General features: G+C 46.8%; 1 protein-coding gene and 1 long non-coding RNA gene across 3 annotated transcripts in view; both read right to left on the bottom strand.

Annotated features, from left to right (window-relative positions):
• Positions 1-1112, bottom strand: part of MBNL3 (muscleblind like splicing regulator 3) — a 57633-nt gene extending 56521 nt beyond the window's left edge. For both annotated transcript variants that reach the window (XR_008966438.1, XM_057383029.1), the window contains exon 1: positions 864-1112. Coding sequence is in view for 1 of the 2 variants with exons in the window: in XM_057383029.1 (XP_057239012.1) it covers positions 864-1037 (174 nt within the window). In the remaining variant the exon portion in view is untranslated. The remainder of the gene's footprint in view (positions 1-863) is intronic.
• Positions 1113-1580: 468 nt separating this feature from the next.
• The window catches only part of LOC130583577 (uncharacterized), a 31869-nt gene continuing 12165 nt past the window's right edge, over positions 1581-21284 (bottom strand). Inside the window, exon 2 of the long non-coding RNA XR_008966439.1 lies at positions 1581-1874. This is a non-coding gene — a long non-coding RNA (uncharacterized LOC130583577). The remainder of the gene's footprint in view (positions 1875-21284) is intronic.

The following is a 21284-nucleotide window of genomic DNA, read 5'->3' as shown; positions in this document are numbered from 1 at the left end:
AAAAAAAAAAAAAAAAAAAAAAAGAAAAAAAGAAGGATTTTCCTTTCCCAACAACCACCATGAAGTGAGCCCAGAAAGAGATGCCCACATTCCCCTCATGTGAGGCCCCCCACTCCTCACCTGACTCACTATCCAGGTTTTTGGTATTTTTGAAAGTCACCCCTGGAGCCCCAGCAGGGACAAGCAACCAAGAGCCATTTCCTGCCTCAAAAATCAACTCTGCAAAGACTAGCACCAGCCACAAGGCTCAGCCATAGCTCCAACAGGCCCGGCAGAGCCATCGAGTTTGTGTATTCCTCACAGAAAGCTTTTTCCCAAAGGTCATTTCTGGGAATGTTGTTCTCCAAATACTTTGGCTGGTCCTAATCTACAGGACAGCATTAGAGTGTGTTTGCAACTCTGTCTCCAGGAAATACATGTAAAGCTGATTCATTATCTTAAAATGCTGCTTTCATTTCTGCTCATTAAAAGCACATTTCAGATCCCTGCACCAAATGCTGATGTGATCTGGACACTCAAACAGAAGGTTTCAGTTCTCTCTACTCTTCTTTTTTCATGCGCTGCCCACAACCTGTGTTCTCTATTTCAGCGACAGCTGTGTCAGACCTGAGCTACCACTGGAAAACACCCTGGATAAAATCCTGCCTTTCCCTGCGATGCCTGGCACTCCAGGAAATCAGCCTGGATGTCACACTCAGCCTAGATTCCAGGCGCTGCATCCCAGAGCAGCAGCATCCTCCCTGCAGAGCAATAAACAGCTGCTGTTTGTGCACATCCCACACCCTGCTCACCGAGCCACTCGCAAGGGAAGGGAAAGAAAAGCAAGAAGGGAGCTTAGGTAATGCACGCGTTCCAGTCCTCACCTTTAGGGAGTCAAAGCAGGCAATAACTCGACCATTTTCCACATGGCAACTCCGTGACGGATGGGCGAACTTGCACTCTGCATCAGACCGAGAACAAGTCCCTCTCTGAAACTCTCGACACACTTCTAACGTCAGCCATTTTGTATCACGAACCAGGGAAACGTTTACAGCCATATTAAAAAAAACAAAAATTAAAATGCGAGCAATCGCACCCTTCCTCAGGGTAATGTTTACTGCTGATCTTCTTTTTTTYYTYYTTTTTTTTTAAAAAAAGGGTAAAAAAGTGAATTCAAGTTAAACGTGAAGAAATAACTAACTTGTTGCTTTGGTAGAACTCCTATTCATCAGCACTTAGGTTTTCATTTAAGTCAAATCGTGTTTCTTTAAACAAGAATTAAACATAAAGCCAATCATAAAATAGAAATCTTATCAGAACAACTGAAAATCAAATTAGAGGCCAGCTCCTAAAAGTGCAATTGTAGAAGTTAAAATACAAGTGTTATATTTTGTGCCACTGCCAAAGTTACTTGCAAATAACTGGCAGACTTTCAAAAGAATTCTGTGCTCTCCAGTTAATGGTTTCAATTATTCTTGCAAAAAGCATATGCTGCTGGCAGCACTTCAGTTTGTGGAATGGTCTCGGTCCTTGGGGAGAAAACTTCGGGTTTGTTTTTTTTCCTTCTATTTCTTGCGTCTAAAAATGATGGTTCACGAGCATCAAAACAGGCAAAAGGATGTCTGATTTTTTTTTTTCCTCTTTCTTTTCTTTTAAATATTTGCTACATAGTCGGGGGAAGGAAAAAAAAATAAAATGGCTGAGCAAACTGCGTGTAAATGGGGAGCAAAAAAAAAAAAAAAAAAAAAAAAATGGCAAGGCTGGAGGAGCCGCCGTCAGGGCACGGACCGCAAGCAACGCCGAATTAAACAGAGAGGGGGGCGAGGGGCAGAGAGAGGCAGCCCTAGACAGAAATCCAAGCAGCGGTGGCTTCAGGAAAGGCACTTTTCAGCAACCTGCAGGAAAAAGAGAAATAGAATCAGCCAGGAGCCGTGGGCCCCGCTCGGGCGGGCGCGGGGCGGCGCCGGCGGCCATTGCGGGCAYGGGGGCACTGCCCGCGCCGCGCTGCGCATGGGAGGCGGCGCCGGCCAATGGCGCTCGCCGTTACAGCGGCACCCGCTGGCAATCAACCAATACGAGAGGCCGTTTCATAGCGGGCGAGGGGTGGCCGCCGCTCGCCGCAGCCCCGGGACCCCGCGGGACCCCCGGAGCCGTGAGGGGACGGGACCGCACAGCCCAACCTCGGGCCAGCGCCGGGGCTGCACCCCGCGCCCTCACACGCTACGGGGGAATAGTTTGCTCTTTAGTATTATAAATTTCTATCAACATAAACTAGCCCACCCCYCCTTCTGTAGGAAACGTTCGGGCGGGAAGAGCAGCCGGTGGYTTTCTTATAGACAAGGCTGCAGCTCAGCCCCACAGCCCTCCGCACCTCAAGGTGTGCCATTAAACCATCCCCGGCCAGGGCTGCTCCGGCGATGGCACATGAAGACAAACGACTGCTTCACAGCCGCCCCTCTATGGATTCAGAGCCTACAAAACTTAAGAGCAAACCCGGCGGGGAAACCTAAGCCACACACACACACACGGAAAAAATTAACTCATTGCTCACAGCTGTAGTTTTCCACCAGACCAAAGGCAACTCGAATTACTCTGACTCCAGCAACTCGTGTTATACAACAAACAACTTTCAATGCATTCCAGTTGAAGGCTTCCTTGGCATCCACTAAAATGTTAAGCTSTCCCTAGAGTCTCCCATTCTAATATTAGCTGTACCATTGCCGCCTGATAGGATTGGGCTGTTTCCAAGTTCCCCAAATCCAGCCCTTTCTCTTCCTAAAGTACGACCGTCCACTTTTGCAAACATTTGACAGGCGCGGGATGTTGCTCGTGTGACTGTTATTAAGATTTCAAGCCTTCGTAGGAGAGGAGCCTTCAACTACAAAAAAARGAAGCTTAAATTCCTCTTTTATTATTGGTGTGTTATTGCAATTAYACTGATCAGTAACTGAAACCTACTGGAGCTGGAAACAATGGAAACAATGCTACCAAGGAAGAAGTGTGGGAAGAGGCTGTCATCAGCAGCAGGGGGTGGGGCACAGAGGTTGTTTGATTCACAGATCGAATTATTTCAATTTAGAAAAAACAACATTCGTTAAACCTACACTGTAAGTACCTTCTAGGTTTAATTAGACTCAAGTTGATCACAAAACCTGCCCAGATCCCTGCAATCCAGCTTGAGGCATCAGCACAAAGATTGGTCTGACCCACGCTTTCTGGAAGGACCTCTGCATTTTTGCACATCAGGTGKGGAACAGAGACTGCAGATGTCGTATTTGCTAAGCGTGTTTTAAACTTCAAAAAGAAGGGAAAAAGGCACATCTAACCACGCTMATGTCTTTTGGGTTTTGTAAGGAAGAGATGCTCTAAATCAATTCCAGTTTTGYAAACGGGGCAAATTTATACAGGAATCCCATTCACTGATATGTGGGTTCCCCATTCAAATGAGCTCAGCAAGCAAAAGAAAGAAAAAGATGGGCAGAAACCTTCTGGAGGGAGCTAAGGACTAGCTGGGTGCAGCTCTTAAAAACGAGCTAGAACAGGTCAGATATGGGTGGGGAYTAGAAAGAATGCACTCTCAGAAGCTCTTCAGAGCAGACTGAAATACAACCATCTTGTGGATTAAGTGCCTATTCCACAGCTTCAGACTCCCAAGGGAAGTGAGGGTCTCTTAATGCTGGGGATAGAATATGATGGGTCTGACTTAACACACAGTTACACCAAAATACCCRAACAGCGTAGTAAAATCAGCCCTTCTACCCTGAGAAATCCCAGTGTAACAAAACAAATGTTGATCTTGCTCTCAAGCCGTGCAACTCAGGAGCAAGCACTGCCCACAGGTACATGGCTGCACTAAACTGCTCAGTCCTCAAAATGAAGGGCATCGTGTTAATGGAAGCTAAATCAAAGGAATCCTACCAAACATTAAACTACAAATCCAAAAACATTCAGACACATGTAAAGAAAAATATCCACCATGTTACAACTCATGGAGGAGGAAACAAACCCACWGATGGAAACCGCCCCTACCCCACACCCTGCAGAAGGGCACACTTGTCTGTTCAAGAGACACAATACATTTTCAGTGCTATGGAAACAACCCACCTCCCTGCAGAAGGGCAGACTCATCTCAGACCCTGGGACTAGAGCTCCTGTACTGGAGGGAGCCAAATTAATGAATACATTTTTCATACCGCCATTCCGCAGCCTGCGAGCCAGCCGGGAGAGCRCAGCAGCAGCACACACTGCCCCATCACTTGTTTGCTGGCCACTCAGGAGAGCAGTTAAGCACACGCTTAACTCTGAGCATGCCAACAGTCTTTCTGGAAAGAAAATCTGAAGCATGTACTTAAGTGCTTTGCTGAATCAGRGCCTAAATAAATGAATCTGCTTCACAGGTTTATCAGGACTGGGAGGCCAGCAAGCGCAGGCAGCAGTCATCGTGCTTCGGCTTACGTGATCGCAGCCCAGAGAAGCACGAGTTAGGCTTTTCTGCAAGTCAACAAATACAGTTCTGTCAGTGTTTGGATTGCTGCAAATCCCTCTCCATGTGGTCACGGGGAAGGCTGGAAACGCGTGCATGCAGGGCTGACATCACAGCGAGTGCTGCTGCAGCGAGGCTCCCACGCACAGCCCAAGGACAGCACACCTCAAACACAAACCCGCTGCTGACAACACCGAGCTTCGGCTCTCCAGGCTTCAACTCCTGGCAGCAAACAACTGTTCTCACCAGAATGCACCCTTACAATTTCCTTGTATTACCCTTTTTGGGGGGGAAGGTGTGGGGCAGCTGGCATTTTATTCCCTTTGTTTTCCCTGTATATTTCAAATTAAAAAAAAAAAAAAAATCCATGCCAAAACCAACATACAACCTAAAAGGATTAAAAAGTAGCTCCAGAAATCAGGGGCTTCGTTAGTGTGCAGGAAATACAACAAAGGGTAGGTGCTGCCTTTTGAACCCTTCCCAGCAAGCCAGATCCGTCTGGCAGAGCTCAGCTCTTCCACYACCAGATGAACCAATCTCATTTCAACGGCATCGGCATCAAAGCTGGAGAAAGCAGCAGAGCAGAGAGAAAAGCCTGTGGCCTTTATCCCTGTAAAGAAACTACAATATCCCTGAAGCCTCTGCTCCAGGGCCACTTGCTGGGCCRGGCTCTAATTGCCTGAGCTGCAGGAGGACAGGGCTTGCTCCAGATGTCAGAGCTGGCCTTACAGCTACCCAAGTGCAGGGGAWCAAGGGCAGTGCGAGGAGCAAAGGTCACACCAGGGCTTGCCTCTGGCGGGACTAAGATACCCTCACTGCTTGAGGTAACATGAGGACGAATGTACTCACTTGACGCTTGAATTCCTCCTGCTTGCCACGAAACTGATCCCCTTCCACTGACAGCCCCCATGGATGTCAACTTGTGAGGACACTTCCTGACAGCCGAGTTCAGAAATGGTAATTTATGTGACAGGATGGATTCGAGCAGCTCCCAAGTGTAAATGATGCTATTTAAAAGAGATTTCTTTTTTTTTTTCTTTATTTTTTCCTAAGGAAAAAATGACTCAGTAGAAGTGCCAAGGTGGGTTCCTTATTTACTGTTTCTCAAGGATTTCTGGGTCATGACTGCTCAGTTGAGAAAGAGAAGTGTTGTTGCCCTAACTCACAGCCCAGTGAGTGAGAGCAGCAGCTATTSCCTTCACATGAAGAGGAATAGGGAYAACTACAGACAGGCTGGACTTTTCCCAAGGTTAAGTTCCAGCTGTGTCCATTCTTCATCATATGCGATGCTGTTCATGCTCCTCTTCCACTGAAACCAGCAGCACGTGACAGTGGAACTGAGGACCTGCTTTCCTGAGTCCAAGCTCAGCCCTACACCAACAGGCTGCAGTGTGATTTACCCAGCTTTGCAAGCTGTGGTCAGAGAAAGCCCAGACCCAGTCTGGATGGATGGAGGGAGGGAGGGAGGGAGGGAGGGATGGATGGATGGATACCCTAGAGGCACAGCAACAGAGAAATCGTGCTTGCAAAATTAAACCCTCAAATTTTACACCAATTCCACTAAAACTAAACRTCACTATTAATGTTCACCAAGTGTCTAGATACTGTCAGAACCCAAAGAAGACTTTTGTCTATGGGCTTTCTTCAAAGCAGTACTTCAGCTGGCAGCACAAATGATACACTCACTCATCAGTTCTTGCACTTTTGACACGATTCTATAACTTGGGCTTTTCACTGCACCCTAATGAGTGTGGAAGAACTTGGTGTGCCCACCACCACATCCTTGATAAGCCAGAATAGGGAACTCCTCACTCAAACAACAGTGAGATGTTCCCATTATCAAACAATCTTCCACATAAACACAGTGTTCCTGGAAACACTGCAAGGCAAAGAGAAATGGGAGCAATGAAAATAGCCATTGAACTGTTTTGTTCTGAATGAGAAAGAAAACTGTGGAGAATACCACCACCTATCCAACAGCATTTTCACATTCCTATGGAAAACCAAGTGTTCCCCAGTCCTTCCTCTCTCTTCCATTTTCACAGCAAATAGTAAAGAACACATGAAACGATATCCTTCCTTATCAAAGGAATCAAAAAGCTTTTGTCAAAGGCAAGATTTTACTGGATAGTGTTCTACTATTAGATTCATTGGCAGTGATGCATGAGTTAAGATAACCCACATTTGTGGGCATCATTTGGATTCAATGAGGAGGAGAAACAAGTTAAAAAATCTTCATCTASGGTGCACCAAGCCAGGAATACAATGACATTAATTGAGTTGGCTGACATTAGAGAAGTTCACTTTGGGCCTCAGAAAAGCAAGTTAGGTGCTGTCACCATTGCATCACAAGGCTTTACTTGGGACTGGTTCCAAAGTGCTGCTTCACARCAGTGAAAGAAACCACAAAAATAACCCCCATAAAGTCCAGGCGTGGATCCTCCATTGCTGACACGCCAATGACAAGGCTCTTACCCTGCCTCACAYAAAACCCAGCAGCGTTCAGACTCCCACAGACACAATTCCTTTGCTGTGGAACATGGACAGTTTGCACGCAGCRGGGCTGCCTCGGACATGGGCTGGCACTGGGACCAGAGCCATCTCGGCAATGGCAGCTTCTCCAGGGCTTCTCGGCGCTCGTACCACTTAATGGGCTGCAGTATCAAGCCTGRAGAAGGTCAATTTATTTTCTGTTACCTGCAAGAGGTATTTTTGCTTTCAAATTAGAAAATAATCTTCTATTTTTCGCTCTGGCCCTCATACTTTAAAACAAACACTTTGGGGACACGGGAGACACTTTGAATATTTCCTTTGTGAACATTCTGTACCTGGACACTTTCTCCCTCAGGGAACAGTTTACTTAATTTAAGGTAGACTTTTACAGCTAARAGAAGATAAACCTCCTTTTGTTCTTCTACCAGTTACTCAGAAAAAGAGCAGGTTTGCTCTACCATGGCCATGCATGAGAAGTTTCTGTTCAAGGTCTAATCACAGATGTTGGGGGCYGTGAATCACCAGGGATCACACCTCAAGCCAAAAAGTCAACTCAGCTCCGAGTGCCGTCTGCTCAGAACAGGATGGCAGAACCCAGAAATAAATAATAAACCCACGCAAGTAAAACAACCCCCCCCCCAGTGCTGCTGCAATGGAAAAGCCTCATTGTCAGGACATAAACCCACTACAGGGTGGATATTTGGGCACGCAGGTAGCACACAGRTCTGTGCTAAAGGAACCACTAACATTTGTCCTCCTTTACTCACACTCATTCATTCTGCTAGCTTAATGCAACTTTGGAGAGTGGGGATTACTGGTTGTGACCTCTCTGGATAAAGCAGCACAAAGAATATCCTCCTGCCTGTCGCTGGCAAAGGCTGCACATACTGCATCCCATCTCTTTGGAGGTTTGCCAGCCTTGCTGAAGCTCCTGGATTTATGGCACCCTGAGAGATGGCAGTGGGCTGCTGCAGGGCCAGCAGTGCCGCTGTCCTTGGGAAAATGGATTATGCATCACTGGCCTCTGGGCACTTCCCACTGCTCTTAGCTGCCCTGACATGACCTCAGCACCTCTCTCGCATGCAGAGGTGGGCAACTGAAAAAAACAAGGAGGGGGAAAAAATGGAAAATATGCAGAAAAAAAGAATGTATAAATAATACAGGGAACTTTATCCTCCCTTGTGTACAAGCAATTCTCCACACTTACACCCTGAAGCAAACAATCACAGGAAAAATTAATGCTGAGTTWAAGGAAATATTGAAAAAATCCCTTTGTTTTTGWAATSTACCATTCTTCAGTGTGCACACTAKGGTGTTCCTATTCCCTCAGCCACCTGAAATGTTCAGTCTGTTTTCCTTCTTCCAGAACCTTCAGCACCTCTTGTCCACCAAAGCTCAAACAACTCCCCTTCACTCGTACACGATTAGCTCTTCAAAATGCTTCCAAAGGCAAACGGCTGGGAGTTATTTCTCACTATCTMCTGGGGATTTCTATGCCAAAAATGCATTACAAAAACATTGCAATTTAAGGAGCTTTTTTGTTTGTTTGTTTGTCTTTGAACAAAGTCACAGAAGCTGCTGTGCTGGACCCACACACGTGCCTTGGCAGAACAAATACCTTTCCATAGGGTGTTCCAGGGCAGCATGCRCTGTGGTGCTTCAAAGGGAACTTCCCCCTCTTTCACTGAATAGATTTGTTGTTAGAATAACCACACATGCACATTTCTGTTCTTTTGGGCTTTCGATTTTCTGCCATCGGCTTATTTGGACSCAGTCAGAGGTCAAGACCCTTTCCTACTCCATCTCTCTGCTAGCACTGACAGTGACCCACAGCCACCCCAGCCCTGTGGGATCTGGGGGATGCCCTGCTGATCAGGCAGCCCAGTGAGAGTTTTGCTCGACTGAAGCCATTGCCAGTCAGACACACATGGAGAGGATGCTCCCTTCTATCAGGACCCGCCTGGCAAATCCTTTCTGGCCTCCTACATGATGCAACTTCCCAGTGCCGAGAGCCAGGGAGCCGCCTTACAGCGGGGTGGCTGACCCGAAAGGAGCGTTTCCTCTGCCGTGCAGAAGCAGCTACTGCACTCGCTGTGAAACAGTGCTAAAATCCTCTCCAGTGCCAGCACCGCTTGGGAGGGGTTAGGACCACAATTACACCAGCTGCAAACACAAAAGAAAAAGGAAAAAAAATTGTTGGCAGGGATCTCTGGAGGTCAGCTAATCCAAACCCCGTCTCAAAGCACAGCCAGCTTCAGAGGTGGATGCTTCCATATCCAAGCACAAAGAGAGCTGTCTCACACAAAGAGAGCTCAATTGAGTCAAACAAATTTACAGAGGAGACAGGAAAGGCCAAGGCTCATTAAGGCTTGTTCCCCACCACGTAATCGTAAGAAATAGGATCAAGCAGATGTATCCCACAATCTATCTGATTATCCTACTCAGTGTTCAAGAAACCCCCAAGGTCCTTGCCAATCAGATAAGTGTCCGCGTGTGTTTGGGACGGCTGAGGGGAGGGAACGTTTTTACCCAGCTGCCCTTCCTGGGATTCTGCTGACAGCAATAACCTACGGGTATCTCCTAAGCTCCAAGCGTGATCCTAGCCCTCAAGCCAGGCAATAAACTCTGTCAGGCAGGGGAAATACAGAAACAGGAGCCCAGCTCAGCCATTCACTGTGCTGCAGAGGCAGCCTGGGACTTTCAGAAGGTATCAGATGTTTTCTATACACACAGGAGACCAACCCAGCTCTGTTCCTTCATAGGTTCCTGCTTCTGCCCAGGCACATGTATTTGCATTTGAAAAATTCCCACTCCAGACTTCTCAATCACAGAACCTTCTATTCAAAGAGACAGGTTTTTCTCCAACAAAAAGGCACTTTCCATGCAGGTCCCATATTATATCTTCTATAAGCAGCAGGTCCCATATTATATCTTCTATAAGCACGTGCATGCTCCTACACACACACTACAGTTGAAGGCACTCCAGCGTTAAATGCCCTACCTGGTCACCACAGGCCCACAGAAAGAGGAGACAGCATTTAGACTGTGGTTTGAATTCTTTCTCAGCTGGAAGAATTCAGAGAAAACAAAAAAAGTTTTTCTTCTAACATTCTTTGTACTGAGTGCTTGGATAAGCCATAAGTAACTTGGCAGCAAACCAGTTTGGTACAAACACAGCACACCAGAACACAATGCAGTCATCACAAAGCCACCGCTCTGGGCCAGACAGTAATTTTCCCCTTTGCACAGGGCAGGCCTCCAATGTCTTTATGCTCCTACATTCGAGTCCATCCGAGTTACGGGATGTGTTAAAAATGAGGGCTCATGCACAATGAGGAAAACACCTATCATTTGTAGGCTACATGGAAGGGCATACAGTGCACAAAGGTACTCAAAATACATTTGTCAAACAATTCAGGAGAAGTAAAGCCTTGACTTATTTCTCAACTCAGACCTCTAATGGCATCCTCAGGTTGCAAATCAAATACACGATGACAGAAGGAGACTGAAAGACTGGGAACAAAAGCATTCAATGCATTTAGAATATTTTCTTTCAGAATTAAAACAAAAAAAGTTAGAACATGTAGAAAAGCAAGAAAACCAAACATATTGGCAACAAAGAGCATATTTTCCACTTCCATATGCCAGTGAAAATCCAGAGCAGCCTAGTTCCAAACCCCAAAGGCATTATCGTTGCACAGGTAGTCATCATTTTGACAGGAAAGATGCTCTGGTCCTGTCAGACTGGGACCCTGGAAACAGGGACTCCAATAGTTCTGCAGCCACAGGTGCCACAAGTGACAAGTCACCTAATCCCTCCACAAATGGGGGTTGTTACATTCCCGTCTCTCAGCGATGTCTGGCGGGTAAAACACAGGAACTGCAATCGGGCATTAAGAAACTGCTGCGGTAAAGGCTGCACAAGCAGCAGATGAACAGATCTGTTCCAGAGCCCACAGCCATTACAGTACGAAGCAGGATACAGCAGGGAGAGCAGAAAGCATGCACACACACACAGATCTGCCCTATTAATCCAGCAGGCTGCAACAGGATGAAAGGCACGTCCAACAATCCCAATCCTGCTTGAGCAGCAGTAAACACCCTCCCAGCGTGCAAGGGAGGCACTGCTGCAGTACATGCAGGGGAGCAGCTGAACCAAAAGGCACCTGAAGGTGCAAGGGCCATTTTTGGCACCAAGCACCACCCATTCAACCCTCTGTCCAGTGCCCCTGTGGGAAACAGGGTTTAGAGATTCATGCAGAGAGAAGCCAACACAGCTAAGCCCTACAAAAGGCAAGGGGAAGTTAAAGTCACCCTTGAGGCACTTCCCAAGCCATTTAGAGTTAAYGTGTTGGCCCCTCCTGCCTTCCACACACCCCAAAATCTGTTATTCCCTACTCTTCATCTCAGTGCCAGGTGGATGAATCAACTTCTCAGGGACTGAATAGCCTCTATCCTCCCTGAGATGCCTGAGTCACTGACACCAACTGAAATCCTTAGATCTTCAATTATCTCATTACCCTCCTGCATCTGCAACACCACAGCCTCTAACTTCCCCCATGGAAGTCTTAGTGACCTGAATTATTTCCAATTTCCCCCTTAAGGCCCGTGGCATGCTTTTCTTCAGAAAGCACCTAAATCAGCATGAAAYCTCTGAATCCAAACCAGGAGCCCGAGAAGGTGGGCAGGAGCACAGATGAAGARTGCATTCCATGTGCCCTGTCCTGCCTGCCACCAGCCCACAGCCCCACCTGCAAACACACCAGCACCCACCCCTGCTTGGCTGGATGTCTGCCCAAGCTAAACTTTAAAGAAGGCAGCAAAAAAACCCAAGTAGGGTTATATTCCGTTAAACCTTGAGCATACATTCTGAACCACATCCATCAACACACTTATTTCCCCCCAGCCAAGAGAAGAGGCTTGGGTGATGGCAGAGGGAAGAGGGGATAGATGGCAAGTGAAGTCTTTGTTTTAATTGGCTGCTGTTAAGAACATTAGAAGGATGTTTGAAGGAGAATGATTACGGGCAGAGTGCAGAGGAGGTAATCAGAGGTGTCCAACAAACTGAATTTATGATGTGGCTTAGCAATCCAACACCTGGCTGTCATTCCTATGTACATGCACATACATAAGCCTCAAAAAATATTTAGCTCAGGGGGTCTGGAAAAAGGAGGCTGTTCTTGAAACCCCAGCTAAAACTACTTTGCTCCTTACGATATTACAGAAGCAATCTTTTTCCAACATGGGAGGAGAATAAGATATAAAGGATAAATTGTTTTAAATTCTTCTTAGTGTGAAGACAACTTTGTTTACTAAACGCATACGAGAGAACATATGTGTACAGCACAAACTCAGCAGTGGAAATTTGGCTCYCTGCAATTCCCTGTTATATAGATGCATTTTTTCCAGAGGAAGTCCAATGGTCTTGTTTGTTTTCACCACTAATAGAGGAGTTCAATGAAATTTTCTATTGGGAAAGTCTAATGAGGTCAGAATAAGAGAACAGAGTAACTAGGAAGGAATGTCATTGCGTTTTATTTTTAGAAGAAGGATAAAGGTGGGGCCTCACAAGAGGCAGGGGATGGGCCTGTTTTGGCACAGAGGGCCAGGCTGGAACGCTTGGTCCTGTGAGCCTGAGGGGGTTTAGAGCTTTTTTTTTTTTTTTTCAGCAATGAATCCCTTGCCAAAAYCAGTGAATGAGTGCAGGGGTCCAGCTGGGAGAAGAGCAGAGTGATGCCCGAGGGTGCACAGACAGCGGGGTGGCAGCAGCCCTGAACAATGACTGTGGGGCAGTTCTCAGACACTCTCCCCTYCCCAACCTACTCCCCTTTCTTTCCTGGGAAGACCAGTGCCTTCAGCAGGCTCCACTGATCTGTGCATCTCTCTACTGCAATTTAGAGGGAATCCAGGTTACAACAGGGTAAACATGGAGGGAATCAAGAGCAAGGAAAGCTCGATGCAGAAATGCAGAGGGGTACATGGTGCTGCAAAGGGAGCAGTCACGACTAGGACAGGGAACAGGATTGACTCTTGTTCAGACTGGATGTTAAAACCCAAGGAGGCAGCCTCAGGGAGAGGAGATGGGCCAGAGCAAGGCTGTGAAAATGAAAAGGAAGGAACAAAGCTAAATTAAAGATCCGAGGCAGAGCGGAAAGGGGCTTGACTGGGATAAACAGGTAAGGAGGAAAAAGGGTGCATTCAAGAGCAAGCAGGCCGTGGTCTGTTTCCTGGCATCAGCTAATCTGATTGGCACGGAGATACAAGAAACAGAGGCTTAAATAGCTCATGGGAGCAGACCTTCAGCTGGGGAGAGCCATCATCACTCAGCAATTAACTCCCTCGCAGGCTCTGCCCCCGAACCCGAAGTGCAGAGCTGACCCTGCTGAGCACAGCCAACGCAGAACGAAGGAGCACAAGAGGAAATGTCTCYCCAAGGGTTAACAGACAGCAGAGAACAAGCTGTTCCATGCATTCAGGTCACGAAAAACAGAACTGGGACTCGCCACACGCACCATGCACACGCTGCTCTGCCAGGATCACCACAGCTCGAGTGCAGGAGCAGCCAACTCTGCCTGCTAGGAATGAGACTGCAAGGAGTTTCACCTTAAAAATGTGCAAGGACAGTGTTAACCCAGGGGAGTATCATTCAGGGAACACTGAGGCATCTGAGAAGACCAGAGACTAGCATCTCTTTTCTTCCTCCTGATATTCTCTCTAGGAAAGRAGTAAGGGGAGACTCTTTAGGGGAAAAGTGTACAGGATCAGGCGAAAAACACCCTTTCACCCTTCCTGTGCTGCCAAGTGCTGCGGGTTTCCTACTTGTGCTGAATATGTAGGTGGAAACAACCCAGCAGACTGGAACCAGAACCACAGCAATGGTTCAGGGAGGCAAGAAAATGCTCCTTGACAGGCTGTCAGGAGAGGCTGGCCTTCCCCTCMAGCATGCAAGTCCTCAAACATCATGTTTGAGAGTGGTGTGCTGTGTGCAGGTCCTTCCTCTGCTTCTGTCCACAGGCAGGTGGGGATAAAGAAGGCAGGAGCAGCAGGAATGTGGAGGAATGACCATCCTTTCAGGTGGGCTGCAGCTGGTGAAAATAACCYAGCAGCCCCCACCGATGCCCAGGAGTGCAGCCCAGCAGACAGACACAGTCTCCCACCCCAGTGTTTCAGCCTCCCACCCCTTCTGACTCTGAGCACTCCCTCTGCATGCTATGGGGTTTGCCTGCTCACCGCTCCCTATCCAGCTCCTKGCTTTGTGCTTCCCCAGTCTGTCTCCCAAGCATTTCTGAAAGCTTCATGTGCCCACAACACCTTTTGGCAAGCACCTCCAGAGCTCCACCATGACTCATGTGAAGGGGAAACACCTCCTGTAAGTCCCTAGCCACAGCCATGCCCTTATCTCCCTGCTCCTTGTTTCCCCTGGCTGGTTTTAGGATATGCTGCAGACTGAGCATCAGTCTCYTCTCAGAGACACATGCTTTTTGGGACTTCTAATATCGGCAATGAGAACTTAAAATCTATGTATAGCAGTTTACAAAGCCTGTTTTCCTCTTAGATAAAGAGCAGGGGCAGAGTGACACAGAGTAATTGCAGGATGAAATGCCACAATTTCCAACCCTGTAAGGAAGCTCGACASAGCAAGTCTCATTTCCAACCCGACTTGAGAGAAAGCTTGCAATTAAAAAAATTAACAGTGACCTTGAATACAATGGCTACAGTTTAACTAACCCGCATTCAGGCTTTGTTAATCAAGAAGCCCTTCTGTAAGCTACAGCACAAAGGCACTTTTCCAAAGATCAGGTTACCTCTGCCCAGCCACACCACGGTGGAAATTTTAGAGACCTTTATTTAAAAGCTCAAAAGAGCTCTCCACTGCCGAAACCGCCCTGTGCAATCTTCACCCTCTGCTAGGAGCCCGGCTCAACCCATGGCTAAGGCAGGGCTCGCAGTTAAGCAAYAACAACCACAAAGCATTTCCACGGTGCTGATGACCAGCTGGGTGGGGTTGCATCACATCCAAGGACCTAATCAGCACCTCAACCTCTGCCACTGCACAGCAGAGGCTGCACCAGCATTATAAAACAAAATGAGAACATACTCTTGAAACATGCATCTTTCAAGGCTCTGGAGAGCCTTACAGCTACATCTTCACAGATAATTACATCAGAGGTACAGGACATGGTTAGCAAGTAAGTGCCCAGAGCTAATGAGCCAGTTTATCCATTTTATCTAGCAGAGGAGTGTTTTTTTACCCTCCATCCCATAGTAATGTTACCTTGACAGGTGCAGTGCCCACAGTAAATACTATGTCTGTCCCATATTCTGAATTATSCCTTTAGGGATGAAAACAAAGATACATATTCAGGGAATGGATGCTTCCTACAGCTTCTTGCACAGCTCGCAGCATCAGAAAATTAAGCTGACTGGAAGAGCAAAGCCTGATGCTGATCCTAAAGCAGAATTTGTTTGGTATCATTACTCATAGGCCAGTTAAACTAGGGAGTTGGCTACTCTGGAGTCTTTTCTGCTTCTTTTTTTATGGATTATAGAGCAAAATATAAATTTCAAAGAAATGTCCTAGAAATGCCATGTGCCCTAAGACACCCCGTGTATACCACTCTCAGTAGCACTGGGCCCAGCCTTGCCCCTCTCTTTAAACTGTTACTCTTAATAAAATATCAACTGCATGCCTTTACTCTTATTGACTAGCTGGGATGTCACTGAATGTGGTGACAGTCGGTAATTAGTATTTTTAACACTTGGGAAGTGTTTCGTGTGGCAGTACTTTCTGCTGGGGTTGGTTTTAACATGTTGTCCTCGCATCTCTAGTGAGGGCTCACCAAGACCACATCAGATGCAGACATCTGTGCATGTGGMTGGACCAAAGTCTTAGAAGTGTTATCAGACTACAAGGGAGCTATCGGGTCCCAATGGTCTCGTCTCCATCCAGGCAGATATTCAGCACGGTAGATTTGTGCAGTTTTCCTGTCATTCTTCTCTTTTGCTACTTTTAATTGCTAGATCAGCACATCCCCCATGCTCTACACCATTTCTGCCTTGCCAGAGCTCTGCCTGCAGACAGGAGGGCTCTTTTTGTCTGGATCTTTGTTCTYTCAACATCGTCTAAATATCACTCCCTTAACACCTGATTTAGTATTTCAACCCCTTTAATTACACACAGTGAGATTTTATCGGAAATCTGATTATTGTTTGAAAGTCTGAGCATTTCATCCCAGCCTCAGAATTGATCTATTGACTGCCTTTAAATCTCACATTTTAATTTAACATTTAACACTTTATACCCGCATTAATTACATTTCCCATGATCAATATCAACAAACACCGTCTCTGGCCTTCTCCTGATAGAGAGACCTTGGAGACCCTGCTCTGCCAAACACTCAAGATAGCTTTCCTCTTGAACATAGACATTTATGGGGTTGATCTACCCAGTGGAAGAGAAAGGAAAAAACATCAGAAACAGCAATAGTGAGTAACCAGCAAGGTTTAGTAAGCAACACCAAATGTACAGGCACAGACCCGGCCACAGTGGTGGCACAGGGACTGGCCTGGCCAGGACGTGGGGACAGAGACTCCAGCCAGCTCACCATCCATCTGTCCCACTCCCACCTTGGCTGGAGGGAATCCGGGCTCTGAAGCAGGGAGCTATCGTGTACAGGCTCCACCGTAATTCCTGCTCACTCCAAACAGAGGGTGAGTGGGCTTGGCCAGTCCAAGAGCTGCACGCAAGCACTGGGCCACGGGAAATGCCTGACTGCTATCTCCTGGCATTTAACCAGCCTGCAGGTCCAGTCCCCCTGTTTGCCTCAACACAGCACAACAGGAAGAGCAAAGCGCTCCTCTGATCTCTGAGTCTAGCAGATCTCTTATTAGCAGACACAAACTGCACAGACTAATTAAGGAAGACACCCATCATGCTGCCTTTCTATCCAGCCACTGCCAGTTTCAAAGGTGGCTGCTATAAGACACTGGATTCAGCTTTTCCAGGACAGTACCAGATCTTCTAAAGGCCATGGGAAGCAGAACTGTCTGTGCTTGAGGAAGGTCAGGTCCTCCTCRTAGCCTGCCTGCAATGCATTTTTGTTTGTGTTGCGACTGGAGAAGGAAGACGACAGTGTCCCCAGCGCTGCAGAAAACAGGAATATTTGTCCCTGAATAATTTCTCTAGCATATTAAGCACAAGTCATTCTTATGCAAAGACTGCCCTGTACAGCTGACAAGGTCAGTAAGACCTTGCTTTATTTGCTGCATAAGGGCTGGCTGCGCAAGTTTTTACCTTGTACATATTTTTCCACGCGGTGTCTTAGATTTCCCTGCTGCTAGTGTCTATGCATCTTGCTGTCTGTTCAGTAGGTCATGCTACCTTCCCTGGCTGTTGATAATGACTACCCAATATCCAGTGCTCCAGAACCGTCAAAATTACAGCAAACCAACCCTTACAGTATGTTTAATTCAAAAGACAGCAAGGACAATATTGAATAACAATTTTCAAGGAAAACATGCTCCACAGCTTTTGCTAACAACATCAATATGTTTCTATTTTCAGGGGGTYGTGACCTGCTATCCACTCACACAGACATCACTGTTCACATTCTAGTATCTACATACAGATGATTTTTTGTGCAAKGATTGCATCCAACCACATGGCACTGCCTGCACATAGGCTCTGGATTACAATATCAGCAAGTGCAGTTTTCAAGAAGCAGCCAAGCACTGAACAGCCTGCATTTAAATAGATGAGAGGATCTGAAAATAAGCCCCTATGTTTTTTAAACTGCATACACATTCTTACAGACTACAGCCAACAGACTTACCTAGACTAAGGGTTATCCCTCTAAATCCTATGACATTGCAGGTGCAACAGTGAAATTTAGATTTTTGCACAGAGTCAAAAAACATCAAAGTTTCTTGACATTTAACCCAAGCTATTCCTTTGCATTAGAACAGAGTTAAGTGACCTAGCCAAGATCACCAGGTAGGAAAATGCGACAACTGCATGCCCTGTTCAGGAAACTCCCTATCTTGGCTCTAAACCCAAATCAGATGGTGAGCAGAAATGTCCAAYATGTCCCCTGATCTGCAGGGAGCAGTGCAGCAGAGTCCCCCAGTGACAGTAACCCATCTTTCTTGCTGGTTTATTTCCCCACACCTGATCCAGCACAGCAGCTGAGCTCCTGGTTATCAGTGTCTGATGCAAACAAGCTTCCAGCCAGTGAGGAGATCTGGTTTGGTGGGAACAAGTCAGGACTCCAGACCACAGCTCACAATCTTCCTTCCCACTCAGAAATCAAGCTGTTTTAGCTGTCTCACTTTGCYCCCCAAACACTGCTTGAACCCCTTTCACAGTTTACAGTTAATAACATGAATGTYACATCACCCTGAGTATTTGCCCTGAGGGCTGCAAGCTCCTCRGGGTAGAAACCCTCTTCCCCTTTACTCTGCAGCAGCGTCTGACCTTGGTAAAACTCCCCAGCCATTGCCAGTAACACAAACCATCATTCAAACTTAAACACATCCTGTTGCCAGCAGTCTCTCCACTGGAGACAGGCAGCACTACAATGGGGCTGCACAGAGGGGTTAAGAAGCACTGCTGAAAAGGGATGCAAACAAGGCTCTGAGCAAGCACACTCTGCCATACAAAAGGTGAGCATCACTTGTGAGCAAGAGCTGTCTGGCTGAGCATACTGCCTTTGTTAGCAGAGAAGGCTACATGATGGAGTGGGCTAATTAACTGCATTTTACTTTTGGGGACCCAGGCTTAAATCCTGGCTCTTGTCACAGYTGAGAATGAATTTAGGGACTAGAATAAAGGCCAAGATAATTTATTTTCTATAAAATCATCAAATAGTTGCCCGTCTCCTGACAGAGAGGCCCAGAATTCTACACGAGGGCACTACTGCTTATGTAGTTATTTCTCTAAATATTATTAACTGGCTGATGTGAGTGGTGATCACAGYTGTCCATGCTGCTTAGCTGGACTGAGCACCCCAACATGATGAATCTCACYATTCAACATGGCCTGTGCTTCATGAAGCAGTGACACACAGGCTGCTACAGGGAGGGGGGAAGCCATGCCTGACAGGATTTAAAATTCAATTTTCATATGGATTCATTTATCCCTTAAATTTAAAGGCCTAAAGTGCAGCTCTGGTGTAACTYTAGTTACTTCACTGGAAAACCACTAGGACTGGTTGTGGTCCAGGGGAGTTGAGGGTAATTTCCCCACTTCCTCCTGGCTGAAGGCTGCCCAGCAGAGCCAGGAGGGAAGCAAGTGCTTTCCCCATAAAGTAATTCTCTATTTTTATCTTGCTAAGAAAGTTTTTCATCTGAAAACTAWAACTCCTACTTCAGGAAGAAACTAAGCACCCTCTTCTTTTCTGATTTTCACCACCRAAGTGTTCATCTAATCAAATAAGCCATTTTTCCACTGAAAGCAATCATTGTGGAAAAAAACCAGAACAGCAGACCAGCTCCTGAAGGTTTCCAAACAAGAAGTAGAGATAAATTACTTCCTGACCCTGGAGGTGGCATGTTCCCTCATAATACTGTTTGTAGTGTCACCTCACCCATCCTAAAGGATGGAGATCCCTGATGTCAGAGCACTTCTGAGAGCAACACACTCAATGTGTAATGATAACGAAGCACAGTTTTGGGCACAATATGCTGTTGTASTAAAGTATGGGGTTACTGCTTCTGAAGTGCCATCACCCACCTCTTTCCTCCTCTCTCAACAAAGAGACAGCCTCCAACATCCTCTGCCACCAGCACAACTGAATTTGGGCAGGAAGACACAGTGGAGGTCAAAAGGAGCACAGAAACATTTTCTGAAGCAGCTTCCAGCACATAATGCTCCAGCACACAGCATAGCTCAGCAATACAGCACCTTTCATCTGCACCAAGCAGAAGACCCAGACACTTAACCCTCCAACACAACAAAGTGAGGGGTGGGTGTTGTCTTCACAGTAGGGTTTTACACCAAGCCAAAGGTTTGTGTGGGAGGCTTCCCTTGAACTGCAGAAGAGGAAAGCTTAAGTCAGACTTCTATCCAAAAAGTCAGATTCAGGGGGGAAGGGATCAGTGAGAAGACATCCATGAACTGGAGCAGCAGCCACAGTGTCCTGGGGCTCACGGAGAGCTCAGGAGACCAGGAGGTCCCTTACTCCCAGGAACAGCAAGATTCCCAAGGCCAACCCAAATTCTGCAAGTAAGGACCACGCATGTCCCCCCAGTGTTATCTTTAAATCCTCTTTACTCTGCAGAGCTATTCTCCACCCTCCTTCCCTTTTAATCAGGCCTGACCTACAGATGTCAGCCTCATTTCGGCTAAGTCAACACAACTGCCACATCTAGGATGCTGTTACAGGAAAAACCTTACTTACACTCTTGGCTGGATTCCAGAGTCTACTTCTTGGTCTAGACCTGACCTCGTTCCTCTTCTGCAAGCTTAATCCTATACCTTAAGGGCACAGGGAACACACAGGGACTCCAGCRTGGGCCTGTCTATGTTCAGTCTCCCTTTTGGCCTGCAGAGACTCTTTTGATCACTCCACACAAATATCAACGACTATTGACAAGAGGCTCCCTCAGAACCGATTGTTCTTTAAAACCACACATGTTCAAAAGCCAAAAAGCAAACAAAACCCACAGAACTTTCTGAAAGCTGAACCCTCGCCCTAGAGCTCACACAATAGGATATGAACCTTAAATCAACAGCCCCCGAAGTTTCCTCAGAAGCAGCTCTGGCCTCACACTGAAACCACAGCCAAGCCTGGTATATCCAGCTTCATCTAAAGGTTAGAATAAAAGAGTGGGGAATGAAACCAATCTTAAAAATCATTTATTTCCAACACCTCTGTCATGGGCAGGAATACCTCCCACTAAATCAGGTTGCTCAAAGCACCATCCAACCTGGCCTTGACTACTTATTCATCCTTTATCAGAAACACAAGTCAGGATACCAACTGAACACAAAGAACTTCAGCCAGACACCACATCAGCCTCTGACAGTGTCTCCCCAGGCACAGCCCAGTGACTGCTGCAATGGTGCAGGCAAAGAGGGAGCTGCCTTATGGCTCCTCTCATCCTCCACACGTGGCCTCTTCCATGCTGTCCCCACCCCATGTGGCCAACATGCAGGAGGCACAGGCTACAGATGGACACCAGCTTGTTCTATCTTGCCCAAACACACCACACAAACAGGGAATCAAGACTGAGCAGGCTCTGCCTCCTGCACTCCACCTTTTGACCCAAAAACCTTGACCCCAGTCACACATTAGCAGCAGCAGTGGAAATATCAAAACATTAATAAGAT

Source organism: Malurus melanocephalus, unplaced genomic scaffold (genome assembly GCF_030028575.1).
Source record: "Malurus melanocephalus ecotype Western Australia unplaced genomic scaffold, MMel_1.1 scaffold_603, whole genome shotgun sequence".
Taxonomy (NCBI): domain Eukaryota; kingdom Metazoa; phylum Chordata; class Aves; order Passeriformes; family Maluridae; genus Malurus; species Malurus melanocephalus.
Note: the sequence above shows the minus strand (reverse complement) of the source record. Positions and strands in the feature narration are given on the sequence as shown.